The sequence below is a fragment of the Hibiscus syriacus genome, unplaced genomic scaffold (genome assembly GCF_006381635.1).
Source record: "Hibiscus syriacus cultivar Baekdansim isolate YM2019G1 unplaced genomic scaffold, ASM638163v2 tig00116975_pilon, whole genome shotgun sequence".
Taxonomy (NCBI): Eukaryota; Viridiplantae; Streptophyta; class Magnoliopsida; order Malvales; family Malvaceae; genus Hibiscus; species Hibiscus syriacus.
In genome coordinates, this window is record NW_024063499.1 from 26,783 (window position 1) to 51,181 (window position 24,399).

The 24,399-nt window shown below is 36.2% G+C and overlaps 4 protein-coding genes across 6 annotated transcripts; 3 read left to right on the forward strand and 1 right to left on the reverse strand.

Annotated features, from left to right (window-relative positions):
• Positions 1 to 5,577: 5,577 nt before the first annotated feature.
• LOC120192445 (12-oxophytodienoate reductase 3-like) lies at positions 5,578 to 7,430 on the forward strand. Its single transcript, XM_039195226.1, has 5 exons — positions 5,578 to 5,715; positions 5,904 to 6,044; positions 6,211 to 6,341; positions 6,417 to 6,599; positions 6,685 to 7,430. Exons 1-5 carry the CDS (start codon positions 5,639 to 5,641, stop codon positions 7,323 to 7,325), a joined length of 1,173 nt encoding a protein of 390 aa, XP_039051157.1. The 5' UTR covers positions 5,578 to 5,638; the 3' UTR covers positions 7,326 to 7,430.
• Positions 7,431 to 8,752: 1,322 nt separating this feature from the next.
• LOC120192499 (MOB kinase activator-like 1A) lies at positions 8,753 to 10,190 on the forward strand. Of its 2 annotated transcripts, XM_039195273.1 has the most exons (7): positions 8,753 to 8,900; positions 9,111 to 9,159; positions 9,270 to 9,378; positions 9,463 to 9,556; positions 9,637 to 9,770; positions 9,836 to 9,999; positions 10,088 to 10,190. In XM_039195273.1, exons 4-7 carry the CDS (start codon positions 9,540 to 9,542, stop codon positions 10,157 to 10,159), a joined length of 387 nt encoding a protein of 128 aa, XP_039051204.1. In that variant the 5' UTR covers positions 8,753 to 8,900; positions 9,111 to 9,159; positions 9,270 to 9,378; positions 9,463 to 9,539; the 3' UTR covers positions 10,160 to 10,190. The 2 variants fall into 2 exon arrangements, with proteins under 2 accessions (XP_039051204.1, XP_039051203.1); XM_039195272.1 differs by lacking the exons at positions 8,753 to 8,900; positions 9,111 to 9,159 and having other exon boundaries at positions 9,243 to 9,378; positions 10,088 to 10,188.
• Positions 10,191 to 10,357: 167 nt separating this feature from the next.
• Positions 10,358 to 14,205, reverse strand: LOC120192498 (O-fucosyltransferase 35-like). The gene is made up of 9 exons (XM_039195270.1): positions 13,522 to 14,205; positions 13,009 to 13,134; positions 12,786 to 12,858; positions 12,561 to 12,631; positions 12,382 to 12,470; positions 11,987 to 12,119; positions 11,577 to 11,809; positions 10,964 to 11,440; positions 10,358 to 10,867 (listed from the first exon to the last, which is right to left on the reverse strand). Exons 1-9 carry the CDS (start codon positions 13,960 to 13,962, stop codon positions 10,666 to 10,668), a joined length of 1,845 nt encoding a protein of 614 aa, XP_039051201.1. The 5' UTR covers positions 13,963 to 14,205; the 3' UTR covers positions 10,358 to 10,665.
• Positions 14,206 to 21,428: 7,223 nt separating this feature from the next.
• Positions 21,429 to 24,281, forward strand: LOC120192437 (dynein regulatory complex subunit 6). 2 transcript variants are annotated; one of them, XM_039195221.1, is made up of 6 exons: positions 21,429 to 22,293; positions 22,491 to 22,924; positions 23,030 to 23,191; positions 23,429 to 23,504; positions 23,705 to 23,860; positions 24,030 to 24,281. In XM_039195221.1, the coding sequence occupies exons 1-6, from the start codon at positions 21,463 to 21,465 to the stop codon at positions 24,114 to 24,116; spliced, it is 1,746 nt and encodes a 581-aa protein (XP_039051152.1). In that variant the 5' UTR covers positions 21,429 to 21,462; the 3' UTR covers positions 24,117 to 24,281. The 2 variants fall into 2 exon arrangements, with proteins under 2 accessions (XP_039051152.1, XP_039051153.1); XM_039195222.1 differs by lacking the exon at positions 23,705 to 23,860.
• Positions 24,282 to 24,399: the final 118 nt, after the last annotated feature.

Sequence of the window (24,399 nt, forward strand, 5' to 3'; positions counted from 1 at the left end):
AATTAATGTCAATTAGAAAGGGGTTTTATTTTAACCGCTTGTCCTCGTATGCGTCGTCAAAGAAAGAAGATACTCGTGAGGGAAAAACAACAACTAGAACAAGATCAAGAACAAAGAAGTAATTGGTTGGTGTTTCGGGTTCTGTTTCGGGTTTTGTTTTGGCGTGCTGTTATGCAAGTGTACACGTCTTGCTTTAGGCTAATCACTTGAAGACTTGACCCTGTTTACAATAGAAAAAATAGGAAGCTTTCTTGCACTGTTTAAGATCGTGATTTGTGAATATTAAATTACTGACGGATGAAACCCTAATATTTTCTCTTTAGTTTCTTTAATAATTAACTATCATATAGTATCATTGAGAAATTTAAACAGTGGTAGAATAAGAAATAGTAGTTGTTATAATTATATCGTTCTAACATTGTGAAGCGAAATTATATTAATAGTGGTGAATTATGACTGTTATTTAATGATATAATCAAAAATTTAATAATATGTTGCAACCATTATAATTATTATATTTTAAAATAAATTGTACAAATTTTAAAAATCGTGATATTACAACATCATCTGTTATGTCACAATCGTAATACAATACAACTGAAAATGTAGTTGTAACCTCGATTTAAATCTTTAATCTTAGTGGTAAAAAAATAATATTTTTATCAGATCTAGATTCAAATAGTTACGTTTATCGGTATATACGTATTATCAATAATTATTTTTTTTAAATAAATATTACTCTGTATTCGTTTAAATTATTAAAAAGATTATATCAAGTAATAGTTCATTTTATCATTTTAATTTACCTAATAAGCTCAGTTTTTTATTATTTCTTTTAGAAACGGTGCTCAATGCGCCACTTTTGGGTACTAGGGTTGGTAATGAAATGGTGGGAGAGATTTCATTTGATATGAGATATTTTAATGTTAAATTATAGGTTAAAAATGCTGATGAAAAATAAGGTTGAAAATTTCAAGGGTGGCGTGAGGAAGTAGGCAAATAACTAACATGACATGCATGATTAGGGTCTTCAAGGCTTGTCCCCTTCCTTTCCTTTGTTCGTTTTGTTTGTGGTTGTCGTGTATTACAAGGTGGGGACTTTCGGATTATATTTGATAATATATCCATTATATCATTCAATTATTTATGTACTTTATCATGAAAATTATTATAGTTAAATATAAAAAAAATATTGAATTAAATTGGTGTTGGATAATAATTCGCATAAATAATACTCTTCAAAATAAATCTAGAAGCAAATTTGAATTCTAAATTTTGATAGAAACTAAAATAAAAATTTATCGTCGTGTTAGCTTATACTATCACAATTTTTAGGACTAAATCATGATTTTAACATTTTAGGAAGGGTAAAAATAAAATTCCACCATTATTAATAAATAATTTTCTAGTATTTAAGGGGGCTTATGAGCAATGTGATCATTTCAAGTTATGCCTTAAATTAATGGGTTTTGGTTAATAAATCCCATTCAGTAAAGTAATTATGCACTTGTTAAAAATATTATTTTCAAATTATATATTTATATAAGCAAAAAGTGAAAATTCGACAAGTGTTGTTTAATTATAATCGGTCAAGTGCTACATCATTATTTTAAGTGGATGAAGAAGATATGTTGAACTATGGGCAATTGACCTAGTTGGGCATTGAAAATCAATTACACTAAAATAACAGTTCAAACAAGAAAGTCAGCATAGCATATTATTTTTTAATTAACTTTAATCGAAATATAACATCTTGGATGAATATAAAACTATTTAAAAATGTATTTTATTAAATTATCATTGTTATAGAATTTACTTTTTTCATATAAGTTCGGCTCATTCAACATCATCGAGGGAATTAATGTAATTACGTCAGTGGATAAAAGAGAATGTTATTCTTTTAGATAATTCAGATTCAAACAATTATATTTACAAGGTATATACATATAATGAATAGGTTGTTTAATTATATTTAGTCATAGCTTTTCAAGGGCTAGAACATTAATTTAAGCGGACGAGGAAGAAAATACTGGAATATTTTGAAGCGGTCAAGTTGACATGCTGAATTACGGGTAATTGAATTATAAATTTTGACTATCGAAAAATAAAAAAGTTTAGAGTTGATTGTATCGGTCGTTCTCAAATCATGAATATGAAGTTATATTAATTTTTAAATATTTTAATTAGATTAGTCTGTTGAAATGGCGTGATAGTTCCTCTTTTTGGACAGGAATGGCTCTCAAGTAATATCCGTGTGAAGGTTGAACAACAAAGTTGATGATGCTGCAGGAATAAGCTCTTTACTTGTCTGCTATGGCAGTTGTGGAAACGTAGGTGCACACTTGTTTTGACTCAGGAATGTTTAGCTGTTGACTCAGCTTTTCAAATTGTATTGACATGGGCACCATACTCCCAAACCAGCAACTTATCGTATGATAATAAGTTCCAGAGATCTACGCAGTTGGGAGAAGCCGGAGTTAGACTGGGTGTGCGTCAACACAGACGGTGCTGTTGCAGGCGTTCCGCCGCGTAGTGCAGCAGGAAGGTCCACCCAGGACTGTGATGGAAACTGGTTAATAGGTTTTACACATTCCACTGGCTGTTGATCCTCTTCGCAAGCTGAACTTTGGAGGATTTTCACCGGTCTACACATTGTATGGGATCAAGGCCGTGAAAGGGTAATCCTTCAATCAAATCATCGCTAGGCGGTGAACTTAGTGAATGAAGATGATGATTCTGATTCTGTCCAGCACTGCTCCTTGGTTCTAAAATTGAGGACAAACTTGCTAAACTGACTCTCATAACAGTCTGAAAAGTGTTTAATTTAATTAATATTTTATTTTTAAATTACTTTTTAATCATTAGTTTTTGTGGTTTAATTGTTCGTTTTGATTCATTTTTGTGCAGGACGTTATATTATGGAAATTGCACAAAAATGACATAATTCTGTAGTTTTTTAATTTTTTTTTGAAATCAAAGCTGGATTAGTGGACATAAATTCAAACATGAAACATCCGACAAGGCGATGACATCATCACCTTCTAGAGATCCAGTTAGTGTTTTTAGAAGCACGAATGGATTGGCCACACGTTTATGGAATTCGGATTTAGATTAAACTCAAGTTTTAGGATAATATTTTAAATATTATATTTTATCTTTGTTTTAAGTATTTTAGTTTAAATAGGTTTTAGTATTTTAATTAAGTTTTAGGATATTATTTTTATATTTTATCTTTGTTTTAAGTATTTTAATTTAAATAGGTTTTAGTATTTTAATTAGGATTTAGAATATTATTTTAAATATTATTTTTGTTTTAGGTATTTTAGTTTAAATAATTTTAAGTGTTTTAATTAGGATTTAAGATGTTTTATTTTGTTTTTAAGAATTTAAAGACTATAAATACTCTCTTAGGGTAAGCCTAGAAACACATCTCTCTCATCTGAGAATAAAATATTTTTTTCTCTTAGCTTTCTCTCTATTTTCACATACTCCTTTATTTTTCTTTAGAATTTTGTTTTCAATTATGATAAGTATGACATTGGTCATGCTTAGCTAATTTTCTTTCAAGTCGAAGACTAAAGCGAATACTCAATTCCAAACGTGAGAATTGTAAGGTACTTAAATCACTTCGGATTTTTCTCTCTGTTTTCTCAGCTTACTTTTCAAATCAAAACGATTTCGACATTGGTCTGGATGTTGTTATGGTTAACGTTTGAAGAAAAATTTGTTTATTGAAGCATATTTAACTTCCGAGAACACACTTAGCAAAATTGTTTGCTAAGAGAAAACTGAAATCGGAATCAGTTATTGTTGAAACAACACAATCCGAGTTGGCAGTGAAGAATTGTCCTTGTAAACCAACGTGAATCTTGAAGTAAAAATGTTTCGATGATCCGAGGAATTTGAGGCAAAGTTGAAGTCTGATGCTGCTTTCACTATAAGTTTTCTTTATCCCAATTTATTTATTTGTTTATTTAATTTTTATCTCAATATACTTCTTTAAATAATTTAAAACCTTTTTATCTTTATTACTATTTTTAATTCATTATTTATTACTTTATTATTTTTCTTTTTTAATTTATAATTATTTATTTTTTATACATTTTCAATTTTACCTAGAATTCTATCTTTTCCTAAAATCAAGAAACAGTTTTACTAAATTACAAAAACCATAGTCCCTATGGATCGATCCTACTTCTCTATACTACCTTTTCCTTTCTATTTAATTAAGAAGCTGTAATTATTTTGATAAAAAAAAACGGTTATCACATTCACTCGTTACTTTTTTGTTCTAAAACGCTCTCATGACTAGGGATGACAAACGAGTACAATTTCGTGGATTCCGTACATTACCCGCTCCAAGTGGTTAATGAGATGTTGTGGATTTAAAAAATGGTAATCGTTGCAGGTAGTGGGCGGGTGATGGGTTTGAGACCTTACCCGCCCCGCATCCGCCCACTAAATACCCATTAAAATTTAGATCATTATGAATTTAGGTATAATTTTAGAGACTAATTTATAAATTTGAATATTGTATATGATATAACATATAATTTAACCAAATATTAGGTATAATTTTAGAGACTAATATTATGTTTTTAATGGATGTTTTGTTTTATGTTTGTTGCTTATATATAACTTCAGGTTGTTGTTAGGCGAGTCTAACCGGGTACGTCTTCAGTTGGGTAGTGGCTGTGGGGATGGATTTGAGAATATACACGCGTGAGAGGGTCTAGATTTAAAAAATTTACCTATCATGGGTGGTAGACAGGTGGTGGATTTGAAAATATTAGGTGAATATGAAGATAGGGGAGGAGGTATCCGCACTCGACATGTCCGTTTGTCATCCCTACTCACGATAACGTTAGATTTAATTGCTAGAGATATCCAAAATCCTTCTTGATGTAATTTGGATACTCATTATAATAATGAAAAAAAGGGTTCAAAAATTTAATAGTAATAAAATTGATAGATTTTAACGTTTATTTACCAAAATAAACGTAGGAGGAAAAAAATGAGCGATGATTATCCTAGTTTACTCAAGTTTTAAAAAGAAAGTTGACCGAGCTAGCACTTATAATTGGAAGGTGTTACTTTTCCCTATTTTGTCTACTTACCTTGTGAGATTTATGTACGATGAATTTAACCTTATCAATTATTTATAATTTTAATAGTTTAATTAAAACTAATAAAATATATATATTTAATTATAAAATTATTTTAATTGTTATTAAATTGAATTATGAAATACATTATATATTTATATTCTAGAATATATATATATATATATCTAAAAATAATATATATAAGTTTACTTTTCAAAAATAATCAATCGGCAACGTCGTGAACATTCGACGGAACTCTCACCGCCGTCCGCCGGTAGGAACATATTTTTATCAACTGTTTAAAACAGCACGTGAAATCCATGCAAAAATAACCGCCACAGGCTCCTTCTCCGTCCATCTCCATCTCTATTATCGATCCCCAATCAAAGCCCAACACACCACTCATCACAGGGTAGAATTTTCAACTATAAATACTTCCCCAGCTCCTATTATGCCACATGCGTATAGTCTCTCGCTCTAAATTTCTTCATATAAATCCTTGCTAAGTTTTTTCATCATCTGATCAAGTAAAAATGGCGGAAACTCAATCTCAAGGGACCCCAACGCTCTTTTCTCCTTACAAGATGGGCAAGTTCAATCTTTCTCACAGGTTTGTCGTTGTCTCTGTCCATCCCTGTCTCTGTTTTCCGTGATCTCGGAGGGGATTAGATTATCCTTGTCTTCGGTGAATTTTCGTTTTCCAGACATGTTCGGAAGAGATCTTGTCGGATTCTGCAAAGCCGAGACAGGCACGGAAAGCTAATTCTTTAACTTCTACCTTGTGTTTGATGATGGCAGGGTGGTGCTGGCTCCTATGACGAGATGCAGGGCGTTGAATGGAATTCCGAGGCCGGCGCTTGCCGAATATTACACGCAGAGATCGACCCCCGGCGGCTTTCTCATCACCGAAGGGACATCGGTATCCGACACTGCCGCGGGGTAATTTCGTAACTTAAGCTGATAATGAGCACCGATATTTATATGAATCATTCGCATTATTCCAGCAATTGTTAGTGCTTTTTAGGGTCCACTTTCTTCTCCATCACTCAGTTTAGTCCTAAAGTTCTTTGAAACATTGTCTAATGTTGCAATAATGTTGAAGCAGTTTCCCACATGTTCCTGGGATCTACAATGAAGAACAGGTGGGGGCATGGAAGAAGATTGTGGATGCTGTTCATGCAAAAGGAAGCCTCATTTTCTGTCAACTCTGGCACGTTGGTCGAGCATCACATTCAGGTAACTTCATCGTAATCCTCGGTACCCTTTTCGCAGTTCCATCACCGTAATCCTCGATATCATCGATCACCATAGTGTATCAGCCTGGTGGGGCGGCACCGATATCATCGTCAAACAAGCCTATCTCAAATAGGTGGAGAATTCTTATGCCTGATGCGACTTATGGCATTTATCCGAAACCTCGAGCTCTAGATGTCTCTGAAATAGAAGTGGTTGTCGAACACTACGGCAAGGCGGCCTTCAATGCCATTCGAGCCGGTTAGATTAACTATTACTCATCACTTTCCATTGGCACTGTGATTGTTTTAATGATTGATTTGCATAGTATGATTATAACTTGCAGGTTTTGATGGGGTCGAGATTCATGGAGCACATGGATATCTAATCGACCAGTTCTTAAAAGATGGGATCAATGATCGAATAGATGAGTACGGTGGATCATTGGCAAACCGGTGTAAATTCTTAATGCAAATCGTTCGAGCTGTAGCTGAAGCAATTGGTGCAGATCGAGTAGCTATCCGAATTTCACCTGCAATCGATCACCTAGGCGCCATCGACTCTAATCCGCTCAAATTAGGCTTGGCAGTAATCGAGAAACTCAATGAGTTTCAGCTACAGTTTGGGTCGAAACTCGCTTACCTTCACGTGACTCAACCTCGATATCATGCATACGGGCAAACTGAACAAGGCAAGCATGGTAACGAAGACGAGGAAGCTTATTTAATGAGGACTCTGAAGAGGAGTTACGATGGAACTTTTATGTGCAGTGGTGGATTCACAAGGGAGCTTGGAATGCAAGCAGTGGCCGAGGGCGATGCGGATCTGGTATCGTATGGACGTCTTTTTATCTCGAATCCGGACCTGGTTTTGAGGTTGAAGGTTAATGCGCCGTTGAATAGGTACATCAGGAAGACGTTTTATACTCAGGATCCTGTGGTCGGATACACAGACTACCCCTTCCTGGTGATACAATCTCGCCTTTGATGTGCAGTGGCTGTGTTGTTTTCACATTTATATTTGGCATTCAAGTTGTGGAACCTATGCTCCATTGCTTCTTCCTACATAAATAAATTTCGAACGTGACACGTCGATAATATTTTAAACACGATTATAAATAACGAATAAAATATTAAAATACATAATATATACTAAATTATTGGATCAAATCCAAATTAATTACGAAATTAATATGCAAATCCAAAATCCAGCAAATCGTTACAACTAAGAATACCCCACCCTGGCCTTCCCTTTATCGTAGGGGTGAGCGTTTAATATAGTCGAGTAAAAAAAATTTAAGTTATTCGAATTGACAGGTCTTATTTTATAGCTCAAATTTGATTTAAATTTTTTTAGTCGAGTCGAGTTTACAAAATTAAAATCGAGTCGAGTCAACTCGAGTTTTCGAGTTTCAGTTTAAATTTAATTGTAATATTTATGATATTATGGCACTATTTAATTCTAATTTAAATGATTTTTTTATAATCATATGCAAACACACACACACATATATATATATATATATTCATATGTGGTATACATATATCGTATAGAGTAGTCTTATTTTATAGCTCGAATTTGATTTAAATTTTTTTGAGTCGAGTCGAGTTTATAAAATTAAAATCGAATCGAGTCAACTCGAGTTTTCGAGTTTCAATTTAAATTTAATTGTAATATTTATGATATTTGATTATAATTTAAATGATTTTTTATAATCATATGCAAACACACACACATTTATATATTCATATGTGATATACATATATCATATAGAGTCGAAGAACTCGATTTAAATTTAAAAATTAATTCACTAATTACTAAAAATTACGAGTTATTTGAGTTGCATTTTAATACTCAATTTAAACTTAATTTTTTTCTTGTCGAGTCGAGTTTATGAAATTATAATTCAAAGTCAAATCAAATAAAAAAAATTAATTTTTTGAGTCGAGTAAAATTTTACTCACTACTACTTTATCATCATTAATTTCTTCAAAATTTTCCCTACTTCATGTGATTTTTTGCTAAAATTTAATTAAATAAAAAAATTAATTTTTTGAGTCGAGTAAAATTTTACTCACCACTACTTTATCATCATTAATTTCTTCAAAATTTTCCCTACTTCATGTGATTTTTTGCTAAAATTTAATTTAATTATAATTAATAATTATATATTATCTCATTTACTTATTTAAAAATTAGGTAAGATAAGCCAAGTAAGCAGGGGCCGGACCCTGTCTGCTCTGGCTTCTGGCTGTGCTCTGTTCTGTTCTGTTCTTTAACTGATCTTTAAGAGTCGGAGTCTCGCTGTCTTTGCCAGTCTGTCATTTTATCTTCATTCTTCTTTTCTTCTAGTATATATTAATGTATTTTTTTATCGTTTTAATTGCCAAAAGCCTTTCTTTTTTCTCCATTTTTTATATATTAGAAAACCATACGGATTTCTTGTTTTCTTTATCCTCTGTTTCCCCCATTTTTGTTATAAACACAGGTTTTAAGTTTTTACCACAGCTAGAAACGTCAAAGTTCGTCATTTTCTATGAGTCTCTTCGGCCTCGGTAGCAGGTTTGTATCATTTCAATTACCCAAATCTCATTTTTCTCCCAGTTTTATTGATTCTGTGTGTTTTCTTTGAATTATGGTAATTCTTTCTTTCTTTTAATCATCACATTCTTTGATTCGTGATGATAAATGATTTTCATATATGGTAACTTAGCTGATGAATTGAAGCTGATGAGGGCTGCTGATCTCTTTTTTTTCTTTTCAATTATGCAGAAACCAGAAAACATTTAGGCCATAGAAGAATGCTCCGTCGGGAAGCAAGGTTTGACCTTGTGTTGTTTTTAGATTTGGTATTTGTTTGGTCATCGGGTGCTTTGAATAATGCTATATGAAGTTGATATGCAGAAAATTTCCATGAAAATGCATTTGCAGGGTGCTCAGCTTAAACGGCATATCGATGCTACTTTGGGTAGTGGTAACTTGAGAGAAACTGTTAGGCTACCACCTGGTGAAGATATCAACGAGTGGCTAGCTGTGAATAGTAAGAATCATAATCAAAATCTTATTTGCTAGAGATTCATATAATCTGGAACTGATTTCCTCTTCATTTCCTTCTCTCATGCAGCTGTTGATTTCTTCAATCAAGTGAACATCTTGTACGGTACACTAACTGAGTTCTGCACTTCAAACAACTGTCCAACTATGTCAGCCGGATCAAGGTATGATGCACATAAGATCAGTTGTTATAGTTTGCTTGAGAATTGAACTTAAATCACTCATCGATGGTCGATGTCGACAGATACGAGTATAGGTGCGCTGATGGGGTTACTATAAAGAAGCCTATAGAGGTGTCAGCTCCTAAATATATCGAGTATCTGATGAACTGGATTGAAGCTCAGCTGGATGATGAAACAATTTTCCCACAAAAACTGGGTTAGTAACCAAGTAAACTACCATGTAATCATGATCTGAACTTAACGGAAGCTTTTTTCATACAGGGACACCATTTCCACCAGATTTTCAAGATGTCGTTAAGACGATATTTAAGAGATTGTTCAGAGTGTATGCACACATTTACCACTCACATTTTCAGAAGATTGTGAGTTTGAAAGAAGAAGTTCATTTGAATACTTGCTTTAAGCATTTTGTTCTGTTCACTTTGGTAAGTTTTTGCTTTTCCAAAGTCCCATGTGCTTATGATATTTGATTATGGGGTGCCTCCATATCTGAAACATTGTCATTTTATGCAGGAGTTCCGGTTGATCAACAAAGGAGAACTTGCACCTCTGTCTGATCTTGTGGACTCTATTTTGCAGTTGTAGACCAATGAATGCCCTCCATATATGACCTGTCTGATTTGTCTTCCAGTAGTTTTATTTCATTAATCAGAAATAAAGATTAAATTAAGTTGGTTTTGTTTATGCTGCTGTTGTAGGTCATGGTTTTGTTATAAGCAGGATAGTTAGGTGGATACAATTCAATCAGAATCCCCTCTCACAACCATAATCTAAACCAAGTGGTTTCTGATAAAAAATAATAAATTAGTCTTTCTCAGAGGTAGTTTGGTGGATAGGAAAGGATATCATAATCAGACTCCACCTGATGAATGTATCTTTCATCTGTATCTCTTGAGAATCGTATGAATCTGCTGTGGCTTATCTAAGATCTCCATGGATGAATCATGAAGAATTAACGTGTTAGTTTACAAGCAATCCAGGGATTTTCTGCCTCGACCAGGCATTTGTCAACTGAATTGAGTAGTCGTTTTCAGTCGAGCCTTTTACTTCATGGCATCAATATAAAATTGCAGAAGCTGTGTTTTAGCCTTCTATATTTCTTCTGTTCTTTCACAGATGCATCCTGGAAGCGGATTTGCATAGAAACTCTCCTCCAGTTTTGGAAACTCCCCAGGCTCTCTAAGATAGGGAGCTCCGATTCGATTTTCATGAAGCTTTTTCACTTTGGAACTGAATTCCTTCCAAGAAATATTTCCATCATCATAATCATCAACAAGTTTTACAAAATTCAACCTGCACCAACGGAATGATGATTCTTCATAAATATTTTGCTCCGGAAATGGCAACGATATAAGGCATTCATTCAAGAAAACAATGGTAGAATATTACCTGTCAGGGTTGATAGTCTTCTTGAAGTTCTCAAATCGCCTATGTCCTTGAACTGCCTTTGCCATATTTCCATCATACGTATAAACAAATACATCACTCTTGCGGGCGACAATATAGTCTAAACCAGCCAACATGTTCTGGTGATTCTTGAAAGGTTTCAACTCCTTGTCCGTAGATAGGGAGGAATGGGAGAAGATATTAGGAAAATCCTCCTCAAGAGGCTCCATACTTCCATTTCCATAAGCTTCACCAGCTACCAAGTAAATTCGAGTGCTTGATGGAAACCCCAATGCTCTGAGCAAGAGGGAAGTCTCCCTAGGAGTTACTGGACAACCACCAAGCAATCTTCTTTCTGTTCCGTTAATCTCTTTCTCCTTCCAATGACCAACTTCATAACGCATCCTCCGTAGCTCGTCATCTTCTTCGGCTGTCAAGCTATGACTACAGCCAGTAAATGCAAGCATATCCTTTTCGTATCTACAAAGTAAAAAAAATAAAAGCAAGAACATATCAGCCTCGACTACACAAACCTCACGCCAAACCAAGCAAGAAGAGTATGAAGCAAAGGGAAAGCTATAACGATATGCAAAATAAATAAATTTCTTTTACTTGCCTCAAATGGAGAGCAAGATAAGGGGCACCGTTCTCGCGTATTCTAGAAATCAAAGTCTTTCCGAGTTTCTCAATTGGAGCTGAATATTTCAGTGCCCTATAATTTACCCGGCACCTTAGCCTTTGTATGGAGCTTGGGATATCATTATTAGCAAGCCGAGAATCAGTGTGAGTAAAATAGATTACTTTATGCTTCTTCAACAATGGTCGGACTTCTGACTTGTAATAGCTAACCTAAACAAAATTATATAAGTTACTCTGAAATCTAAGGTACTAGTAAATTACATACATTTATCTCATAAGATACGGTTCGACCGAAGCAAATCCACTTGAAAAGTCATGGAAAAGATAAGTGCGTTTTGCAGTTTCTGTATAGACATTTGGAAATGAAAAAGATAAGTTTATACTAGCCTTAGACCAAGATATAGGTGTTTTGTTGAAAGGTTCAATTCCAGCATACTCGGGCGGTATTGTCTCAACTATATGGACATAATCCTTCAGGGTCTCAATGAAATGCAGCCAGTCAAACAGATCTTTAAAGCCACTGCAAATATATCAAACAATCCATTAGCTCAAGCTACATGATACATGTACAGCTAGAGTGCATGCTACCCAATAACAGATTTCAAGAATGTCAATCTAAGGAATAACCATAATTCATAAGTTAGCAATATGTTAATAGCATGAGATGTAAGTTACTTAAGGGCACAAGAAGAAAGCCTTATTGTAAATGCAAGCTATTTTAAGCATGTTCAGCATTCAAAACAGGCAATTTGGACATTAGCGCAGTATACAAAAAAACTAACCTTTCATCAGCCCAGTATGAGGTGTGATCGAGTGAGGGAAGGACTAGTGTTGCTTTCATAACCTTAGCAGCAGCAACCATATCACATATCTGCGTTCTAAAATTATTGATGCATCAGACAATGGTAATTATAAAAGGTTAGGCTATAAAAATACAATGAGAAACACACAACAAACAGACCCCAAATCTCATCTGATTCAAACCGCCGTTAGCATTTAAGAGAATGTAGCCATTTGTCTTTGCATCTAGCTCTGCCAAGAAAGCAGCAATCAGAAGCTTAGAACAAGCAAAAACGTAGAAATTGATTGCAAGTTGGCAACAAACAAAAACATCGATATGCCTGTGAACATAAAAACACATAAAATGTAAAGAAAAAAAGTTAACAGAGACGTAAGACTTCCGTACTTTTTTGATTCTTTGAGTGGTCGATGCACTGCGTGAAATTCTTACTATTTGGTTGAGACCAAATACCTGAACGCTGGGTTAGAAATGAAAAAAATATGAACATTCTTTTCGATAATCGATAATCAGAATAATCAACTCTTTAAGTTTCTTTGTAATCGACATGTTCAGCCTGCAGACAAACAGACGCAAAGCGATAAATTTGAGACATCAATTTTAAACTCACATCAGTTATCTCCGATATCAATGTCATTAGAGTTCGATCTGAATCACTTCCTCCATCCCTGTATCCATAGTCATGATAGCCTTGATCCATTAACCCTAGTCCATTGGTGGAGGAATCAGATAACCCCTAATTACAACGATAGACATATCACATTAAGGAAAAACTATAAACAAATTCCCACAATTTATCTGCATTGGAACATATCTTATGCTTTGGGATACATGCTTTTATCCAAATATCGACATTTCGGAGAAACTTTATATTGTATTTGATTGCAAATATAGCCATTAATATGCTTACTCCCTAGTTTATGCTTGTACGCATAAATATGGCAAGAATTACACCAGATGATCAGCCATTAATTTCCCAAGCAAGATAATTAAATGAACCTAACAGTCTCCAAAAATAATCAACACTTGTCACATCGATCCATCAACATTAAATACAAGTGCAAGTAAGCTCATAATCATAAACAGCTATGACAATAGAAAGCCACATAAAATTCATAAATACCTGGTCTGATGTAGCGGTTTCGATGGCAGATCTAAACCAACCAGTAGCACAAATCTTGAAAACACCCAAAAACAAACAAAACCCACAGAAAACCAAGAACATCCAATGCCCAAGCCTCTTCCTTTCTTTCAACCCAAAATCCAAAACCATGGATCCGACACTCTGTTTCTTCAACAACCCTTTCCTTTGGCTCAACCCATCGATCGAAACCGAACCCACAGCTCCAACCTCCGATCTGGGTGAGTTTAACGGCAGATCAATCTCATGATGCACGCTCAAAGTATTGTTGGTACTGCTACTTCCGTTGTTGCTGTTATTGATGCGCTTGAACGAGTGAGCTCGCCGAGTCATTGGACCCGATAAACGTGGGCTGTAATCTCGCTGTGAAACGCCATCGGTGGCGGTGTTGTGGTGGTGGTTATGGTGCGTGTGGTGACCCATATTAAACTTTTACTACTCCCGGCACACTTCGTATTTATTGGTCTCAGTTAAGTAATAAAAAGCAATCAGGCTGAGTTTTTTTTATTGAACCTCCATTAATGAAAACAAAGCATGGAAAACCAAAGAGAAAGAGATGGAGATTTCCTGGGGGTGTCTGGGATTTTTTTGTGGGTTGTGAAAGTGAAATCAGTGAGAAAATCAGAAAATTTCTAAAGAGCGTGTGCAAGCGAGTGACGACAGGGCACAGCTAGGTGTTGGCCTCTGCATTTATAGTCGTGTCTGCCTTTGTCGTTTATCTATGAAAATTAGATGGTTCGTTTTGACCTTCTTTTTCAATTTCAATTTACCCCAAAATGAAGGGCGTTTTTTTTATAAAAAAAATCTCTAGTCACCAGTATATTTATGATCTAACATCGGTCAGATTATATTTCTCAATCTAACACCTTTACAGTAAGGTGCGCCCCTGCAGCGCGCTATACGTTGATTTGGCGTCACGTGGGGTAAGGCGTACACCTGCGACGCGCCTTATGCTGACATGGATTACATGTGGGTATAGTGCGGTTCCTGGGGCGCGCCTTACGTCACGTAGGGCATAGCGTGGGTTAGGGCCGCGCCTGACCTTTATAATTATATATAGCGCGCGACAGGTATCGCGCCTTGTATAATTCTTACAACTTTTTTCGGCTATAAATACCTTCTCCCCCGGGTTAAGTTCCTCACATCTCTCATCTCAACTTATAAATTAATACAAAAATTTCGTCAACGAGTCAATAATTCTGATAATTTTCTCATATTTTATTCAGAAGTTCGTGCAATTTTTCGTTATAAGGTAATTTTGTGATATTTTTTTATTATATTTATTGTTTATTATGATTATTTGAAAAAATATTATACTAATTGTTGTCAATTAATTTTTGTGTTTGTAAAATTAGAAAGCGAGAATATACGTCGAAATATTTTTGTGGTACAGTAATAATATAAAATTATATTATTTAAATTATTTACGTTTATGTGTAACAAAATTATTCTGTTATATTTTCGTTCATATATTATTTATTTAATCAACATTATTTCAATTGTTTTTTTACAAATATAATATTGCCGCACTTTTAAACTCAAAGAATAACGTGACTTTCAACTATTGTTTATTATGATGGTGAAATTCGAGAAGATGAAATCAGTGTTGTTTTCGTATCAAATGAGAGTGTTAAAATATCATTGAAGAGAAACATAACTCTTGAGGAGTTGATAACGAAGATTTCGAGGAAGATTCATGTTGGAAGTAGTAGAAGAATGTCGTCGTTGCAGTACAGATTCTTAACATCATTGTTGTCATTAACTTATACAGCGTTCGAACTTTTGAACAATGATGATGTTGAAATAATGGTTGAAGCTCAAAGTAATTATTAAGATGCCGATATTGAGATGTATGCAAATTTTATTCAAGTGCGTGCTTTTCGAGGTCAATCATTAAGCTCCCACTATGGGCTGGCTGAACAAGTTGATCAAGTTGATAGCCCGACGACAGTAATGTGTAATGATTTTAATACCATAATGGGGAGACAATCACCCGCAAATATGTACTGAGGTGGGTCGACGAACAATCCGTATGGCAACATCGCGTCCAGTTCAAGGGGAAGGCATTCATCTGTAAATCCGTTTGACCTTAATATGGAGGTGTCATTGACGCAACCATTTGTGCAGTTTACATTTGACACGATGGCTTCAAGCTCCAGGGGAGGCATTCAACTACGAGCTTTTTCGATTTGAATGTCGATATGACTTCCAGTTCAAGGGGAAGTCGTGCAAGTAGTAGGTTCTTCGACCTAAATGTGGAGAGTATGGAGGAACCACCATCTCCACCAGAAGAACCACTTCGTGAGCCTGGTACGGATGGTACTGAGACTGGACTATTCATTCACCCAGAATCACCGCAATTCAACTCCGATGATGATGATGATGTAGATGAAGTTCCAGTAAATATGACACAAACTGACCCTCCAGCACACATGTATGATGCTGATTATGGTACAATGTATGTGACAGAATTTGCGGATATGCCTCATCTCGGTGACTATGGATATTACTCATCAATAAATAATGGTGAGTTATATTTAGGCATGGAGTTTTCAAGCAAAGAAGAAGCGGTGATGGCTATAAAAAATTATAATATCCGTAATTTTGTTCAATCGAGAGTCGATCTCTCCACGACAGAAAAATATGTATGCTACTGTGCACAACGTGAAAACGGATGTAATTGGATGGTTCACGTATCGAAAAAGAAGAGGAAAAACAACAGATGGGAACTAACAATATACAACGGTCCTCACACATGTTGTGCTGGAGGGGTCAACCAAGATCATCCCAACTTGGACTCTGAAGTGATATGTCAAGCCATCATGCCCATGGTAAAAGCAAGCTCTCATATAGCTGTTGCTGTGTTGATTTCAGCTATACAATCGCAGTATGGGTACATTGCCTCCTATAAAAAAGCTTGGTTGGCAAAACAAAATGCCATTGTCAAACTTCATGGCGAATGTGATGCATCTTACAACGAACTTCTAGGCTGGTGCAAAGGTTGAATCCTGGGACAATTGTGGACTTCGAAACCTCATACGCATACCATAATGATCGAGTTCTTCGCGATCGATGCCAATTCTACCAGGTTTTTTGGACTTACCCAGAGTGCGTTATTGTTATCAAATACTGCAAGCATGTGCTCCAGATCGACATGACTTTCTTGTATGGAAAATATAAGCAAGTTTTATTATTGGCAGTTGTCCAATATGGCAATCGCAACATTCTTCCAGTGCTTTTTCTCTTGTCGAAGGAGAAGATACATATTCTTGGGTTTTTTCCTCCGAAATTTACGTGCACGTGTTATAACTAGGGAAAACATTTGTGTCATTTCAGATCGCGGAGCTGGGATCAAAGCAGCAATGGAGTCTTTGGGTCCAATGTGGCAACCACCATTTGTCCAACATAAGTATTATCTCCGACAAATTACTGCGAACTACCATGGAATGTACAAGAAGAATGATGAGCGTCAATTAATTGTGCGTATGGGTAAGTGAAACTGATGTAGTTTGTTTTCTTTCGATCGTTTTAATTTTGCAAAGAAAACAAGTTAGTAAGTTATACATTTTTGATCAGGTTACGAACTACTTCCTCGAACGTTTGAATCAATGCTTCAAGATTTGCGGGTGAAGAACGAGAAAAGATACGATTACATCAGCCTCATCGATAAAGAAATGTGGACGAACACATATGATGATGGATATCGATATGGACACATGAAGACCAACTTGGCAGAGGTAATCAATTCAACTTTAAAGGGTGCACGTCACTTACCAGTAGCAGCTTTGTTAAAGACTACATATTTTTGTTTGGGGGCATTTTTTGCGAAGCTCGGGGGACAAGCTCAAACCTGAATACAAGGCAGTCATGTCTATCACCCTAGATTAGTTGCAGATCTATAGAAAAAAAATTTCTGCATCAAATGGAATGTATGTAATAAGCTTCTCTAGAAGGCATGAAATGTTTCGTGTCACAGAGTTGTCGCGACCTCTAGGAGGTGTATGTGCTGCAGCCATGGGTGATGAGACTGAACCCACCAAATATCTAACATATGAACCCCAAGTCGGATCTATAAACATAAACCCATAATAGCCTTCAGGAGGGGTCATCTGTAGCGGTGGCGACGGCGGGATCATAAAAGCAGGCGAAGGCGACGGCGACGACATCTGGTAATGGAAAGACGGTAACGGCATCATATATGGTTGTGGTATGTAAGTCATTGGATACGGTGGCTTCTGTGAATGTCCTGCTGGTGCAGATGAGGATGAACCGGAAGCACCTGCTCTCCGTCCATGAGTCGGGGACGATGGTGTTGTGTCGTTGAACGTCTTTGTTGACGTCGTGGAAAGGTCTGTCATCGTGCATCCTCGGGAAGCAAAAACGGTTTACTGTTACTGTTGAACCACTCGTAATAACCGTCAGCAACCATCAAGAGGTCATCAAAAATGGGCTCTCTATGGGGAAGATACCGATGTCGATCCTCCCACAATACGACCCTCGTATGATGCCTCACCAGCCAATCTGTATCTGTCTTGCCGCGTCTATCTATGCTATACAGCTCGTCCATATTGCGAGGTGCTTCTGGAATTGGTTGAAAACAACCAAATTGTCGGAGCACGCGATCAGCGGAGTGCCACTCGACGGTCGCATAACAGATCAAGGGGACCATCGCCATCCAAACATCTTATAGGCCCCTCAACTCAGGTGGGATCACCGCCCTCACATCATCAGTAGAATATGACACCCATTCAAACTAAAATAAATATATATAATTTTTATCAAAATAATAATCTAATTATATAACTATAATCTAAAATCGATTTGTAAACATTAAAATTCATACATATGTGTCAACCTTCTGATCGATTAACACCCTAATTTTTTCTAAATCATCAGGTAGCTCCTGATGATTTTTCCTATCAGTAGACCACCTATTAAAGAAAAACAATTTCTTATTCACTGTATAAAATTATTAATATACAAAATCAGTTTTATAATTATCTCAGAAGTAGCGGAAATACGAATGGGTTCTTGACAACGGGACATAAAAAGGGCAATCGATATCATGTCCAATACTGCAGCAGCAGGAGACATCCACCGATAGCATTACGCCTATAGTCAATGGCTCGACACATCTCCATGTACAGGCAAGCCAAAACTGTCGAGCCCCAACTGAGTGATCCAGCCAGATGAAAGTCGCCAAGATGTTGCAACCACATACGGTGAACTTGGTTGCGCGATTTGTCCAGCATCAACAACCCTCCTATCAGCTGCAGTATGCATGCCCGTGCATACTGTTTAACTTCATCGTCATACGTGTCCTCGTTTAACTCCTGAAATTTGGCATCTAACCAATTTAACGGTATCCGTCCATTGTTAAAATTTTTCGGGACACGTCTAGACTAAGCCGACACAAAGTAGTCCAAGAACCAGAAGCTATCCCTGATATCACACCTCCATCCACCGGAAGCCCCAGGTGCATAGAAACATCCTCAAGCGTGATCATCCACTCTCCGCACGGAAGATGAAATGTGTGGGTCTCCGGTCTACACCGCTCTACTAAGGCTGAAATAAGGTCTGGTTCTATCTTACAGTGACTCTGATATCTACCTAGGTGACCGAATCCAGCCTCTACTAAATACGACATTACACGAGTAGGTATAACTAACTTAAGGTTCATAATAAAATGATCTAATATACGGTCTCTCTCCTAAAATATAAATAATTACACAAATTAATTTTTAAACTAATAATCATGCATTAAATAAATTAATTAATTAAATTAAAACGTTAAAATGTTACTGTATCAACAAAGTGTCGAGATATATGATTTCCATCCAACCAAAGTAGACCGCCTTCCATTTTATATATACAAAAAAAATTAATTAAATAAAATATTTAACAATTAAAATAATTAAATAAATTACTAAAAATACTAAATATAATAAAATATACCTTAATAAGATAATAAAAGAGTATTTGAGAGAAGTTGAGAGGATTTGATGTGATGAAAGTGATTGAGAATGAGGGTATTTATAGGGATGTATGGGTGTGAACGGGCGGGGTAGGTTGATAATTAAGGGTATAGCGCGCCGCATGGGCCGCATATTTCTGACGCGTGTCAGAATCACAGGTAAGGCGCGGCCCCTGCGGCGCGCTATACCCTTAATTACTAACCTATCTCCGCCATACCCACGTGTAATCCATGTCAGCATAAGGATTTAGGGCGCACGCCTTATCCCGTGACGTCAAATCAACGTATAACGCGCTACAGGGGCGCACCTTACTGCAAAGGGTGTTAGATCGAGAAATATAGTCTGACCGATGTTAGATCGGTAAATATACCGGTCACTGGTGATTTTTTTTGAAAAAACGCCAAAATGAATGATATATTTAGTTATGTTAATCTAGGGTAAATATATATTTTGGTATATAAATTTGGTTTTAGTATTCAATTTGGTACTTAAAAAAGATTTTCTTTAATTAGATATCTAAATTTGGATTTTCAGTTTAAATTAGTATCTAATTTAAATGAATTATTTAACAAAAGTACACTAGTTTGGATAAAATAGTCAAATTTAAGTATTAATTTAAATAAAAAACCAGACATTTAATTGGATGCAAAATTTAGATATATAATTAAATTTTAAAGTTAAATTCATATATCGAATATTGTAAAAATTTTCTCCAAAAAATATATTGTAAAAGTCTATTACATAAACATTTATATTAAATTAATTTATTCTATTTAAAACATAAAATTTAAATTTATAATTTTAATTATAAAATTTAATATCTTATTATATTAAAACAATTAATTATTAGTTAATATTTTACAACTTCCGATAATTTATTTATTTTCCATAACACTTTTAGCATATACTTTTGAGATAAAATATGTAACTACCGTACTGTCAGGCTGGCAGCGGCGGCCCAGCCACCGAATTTGACTCGGTGGAAAGTACATATAAATTTTTTCAAATCATTGCATGTGACTAATTTTAAAATATTTTTCACTAGAAGATTTTATATTTTAAAGATTAATTCTACTATAGGTTTTAAATTATGAATAGTTTTCAAATCATTAATGAATTTAATATTTAATTATATGATCAATTAATCAATTTAAATTTATTTTCATTCAATTAATTTGATTAAAATCAAATAATAAACACACTTAAAAAAGTAAAGTAATTATCATCAATTGTTATCATAATTTTTTTCTCATTATTTAAAATTTCCTTTAGCATTTGGGCCAAAAACGAATAAAACAAGAGTTGAGATTGAGGCCTGCAAATGTAGGGACACTTTTTATTTGGGCGGGAAAATCAATCGTACGCGAGAAGCTTCTCTCTTACAAAAAACCCTAAATTTATATTGATAGTTATTACAACGCCTTAGCGCTAAAAAGAGGCGACTTCGTCGATATCTGTTGGTTTAACTTCCCGCCATTCTTTTCACCAGTGACGATGCCGGTCCTAAGATCCCGCGAAATCCCTCCGGTCCCGCCTAATCCCCGGAAAGCTCGGTACAACGTCGACCCACCATCCACTCCCACTCAAGGCCGCGAACAACCCGCCACTCGTCTTTCATCGCCGCCGTCGCTTACTCCCTCCCCTAAAACCGACGGTTCTGTCTACGGTTCCGCACCCTTCTCACTTCGGCGGAGTCTTCGTCTTTATTCGAAAGGTTCCTCAAATGCCGATGATCAGTTTGGTCTTCCCGCTGTGGAGAAAAGCATCGGAAGTCGAAACGGGGACGTTTCGAAAAAAAGGAAGTTGAGTGGGGATGTTGATGGTGATTTTGAGAGCGTGGGGAGTAGAGTATTGAGTTTGGGTCGGGGAAAAAGGTTACAAGAGGAGTCCATTGGGAGACGGCGACGTCAACGGCGGCGGCGGAGGTAATGAAGTGGTTGAAAGTTACATGAAAGGTAAAAGCATAGCAGAGAGTGAGTATATTGAGAAATCGGAAAGGAAAGATGAGATAGAAAACGTGAACAGAAAAAGGAGATTTAGTAGAGAAGAGAAAGGAAAGGGGAAATTGGTTGTCGAAACTGATTTGGAATCTGAAGATGAGAGTTTAGTCGACGTTTCATTTTCCGACGTTGAACTTCCTGCGGAGGAAGTGAAATCGCCAGATGAAAAGCTAAGTAAAAGGAGTAACAGGAGAACAAGTGGGGGGAGAATGGAGCGGTTTCGGGATGCGGCTAGGCGAAATGCTTCTCGATTTGCGTATTTCAACACCCGGGAGGAGGAAGAAGAAAACAATAACAACTTATCAGTCGAGGCTGAAAGGGAAATTCCGTCCGTAGAAGAACATATTGAAGAAAAGGTGGTTGAAGATTGGCCTGGTCCTTTCTCTACTGCTATGAAGATTATAAGAGATAGAACAGCGAATTTGAACGTACGACAGGGGAGTTCTTCCTCGGACCAGGTACCGTCCGTGCAAATCAAATGGGTTCCTCAAAAGGGTAAAGGAAAAGACGGGTCAAAGCGGTTGCCTCCATCGTTGCTTGATTTAAGCCTAAGGGTTCTTGTCGATAACGCGGATGCAATTGCTTCCCTTGATCATGTCCCGGATGCCATGAGACACAAACTCTGTCAAATGCTCTGTGACTCGAGGCAAATGAATAGTAACCTTCTGGATCTCCTTCTTAGTGGATCCCCTACTGAAATTCGCTTGAGGGAATGCTCTTGGTTAACTGAGGATCAGTTTTCTGAATGTTTTGTAAAGTGTGACACTTCTAACTTGACGGTACGGTAGGCTGTTTATTTATTGCTTTGGTTCATAGGCTATATTTCATAGATAATCTGGAGGGGTATTGGTGGAAAGCTTAGTATTTTGTGATGGAATTTCATATTCATCTATATTTACTGGAGGGTTATTGCTATTAATCCATTTCCTGATAGTTCTTTATGGATAATGTAAATGTTGTAACTTTGTGAATTCAGGTTCTCCAACTTGATTACTGTGGACAGTGCTTGGCGGATTATAACATACCTTCTACCTTAGCTCGGTCTCTAAACAGCTTGCCTGCATTAACTACTTTGTCATTGACTGGTGCATATCGTCTTTCAGATGCTGGGTTAAGTGTTCTTGTTTCTTCTGCACCTGCACTAAGATCTGTAAACCTCAGCCAGTGTTCATTTCTTACCCACGGTGCTATTGAGATTTTGGCTTCCTCCTTGGCATCGGTTCTACTAGAACTATTTATCAATGATTGCCAAAGTATTGATGCCATGCTGATGCTTCCGTCATTGAAAAAGCTGGAGCGTTTGAAAGTGTTGTCAGTAGCAGGGTTGGAATCTGTTACGGATAAATTTATCAAGGAAATTATTACCGCAAGAGGTGATGGTATGAAGGAACTGATTCTGTCGGGTTGTGGGTATGCTTACTTGACACTTTATGCATATTTAAAATCTTCTGGAGCTCCTTGGATTTGAGTTTCTTTTAATCATTTAATAAGTTGGATGCCTGTATTTTCTCTCAGGAAGTTAACTGATTCTTCCTTGAAAATCATTGCGGAAACCTGTTCAAGTTTACGATCACTTGACATTGGTAATGTACCCAAACTGACAGACAACTCTCTTGGTTACCTGGCCAGTGGTTGTCGATCACTGGAGTTGTTGAAACTCTGCCGCAACACATTCAGGTATTTACCATGACTTCTGGCTGGGGTTACTATGGCATATAAGCTATATGCTGCGGTCTTGTCTATTATGTTTTGCTAGTCGATTCCTTGTAGTTGACATTGTGTGGTAGTTGTACTCAACACATTGGGGTATTTTATTCCAATGTGGCGCATTGGATTTCATTTCTTTCTTACATTATTAATCTGATATCTGTTATATTATATGTAAATTCACTCTTTTCTCCTTTTATGCAATAGTGATGATGCCATAGGAGCATTTCTTGAAATTTCTGGGGAGGTTTTGAAAGAGCTGGCACTGAACAATGTTGGGAAGGTACTCAATTTATGCCTCTCCTTTCACACATATGCTTAGACATGCACACACAATAACTCCCCACCTACACCGGGGGGAGTGAAGTAAAAAACAATTCTTATGGCTTTTTGCTTGTTTTCATTTAATGGTATTATTCTACCTTCCTTAAATGGATGAACTTTATTATTTTACTTTCTTATAAATGGATGAACTTTTCTTAGGTAGGTCATAATACAGCCTTATCACTTGCAAGACGCTCAAGAAATTTGGTTAGTTTGGATCTATCGTGGTGCCGAAATCTGACTGATGAAGCTATGGGATTGATCGTAGATAGCTGTCTATCGCTGAGGGTGCTTAAACTGTTTGGATGCACTCAGGTACTTTTGCCTGATTAGACCCACCTTTAGGCATGGGCAACTGTTACCTTTTCCAAGACCTATTATTTCTCTCCATTCTTGTGAACATGCACCGTGAATCATCCGCAGACCTTCATAACTATTTGCCCGACATTAATCATTTTATGTTGTCTTGGTGCTTTCTTTGCAGATTACAGACGTCTTTCTATATGGTCACTCTAATGCCAAGGTAGAAATCATTGGTTTGAAGTTGTCTCCACTTTTGGAACACATATAAGCACCAGTTGAGAGTCTGTTGCAGTACCTCTTCTGTGTCATCTTCAATATGATTTGGGTGTCCATGACCAGCCATAGCCATACCAGAGTTTACTTGTGTAGTACTACAGTTTGATGTCCGAAGAACATGGGCATTTTTTGTCATCCTGTGATGCTGTTTTTGCTGAATACCTGCCTAACCAGTTCGATCATTCATGTTTTGAGAAATGTAACAATCTTGTACTCCATTGCAGAGTAAGGGTTCTACACTGTGCCAATCAAACCATTAATTTGAATCTTGTGAA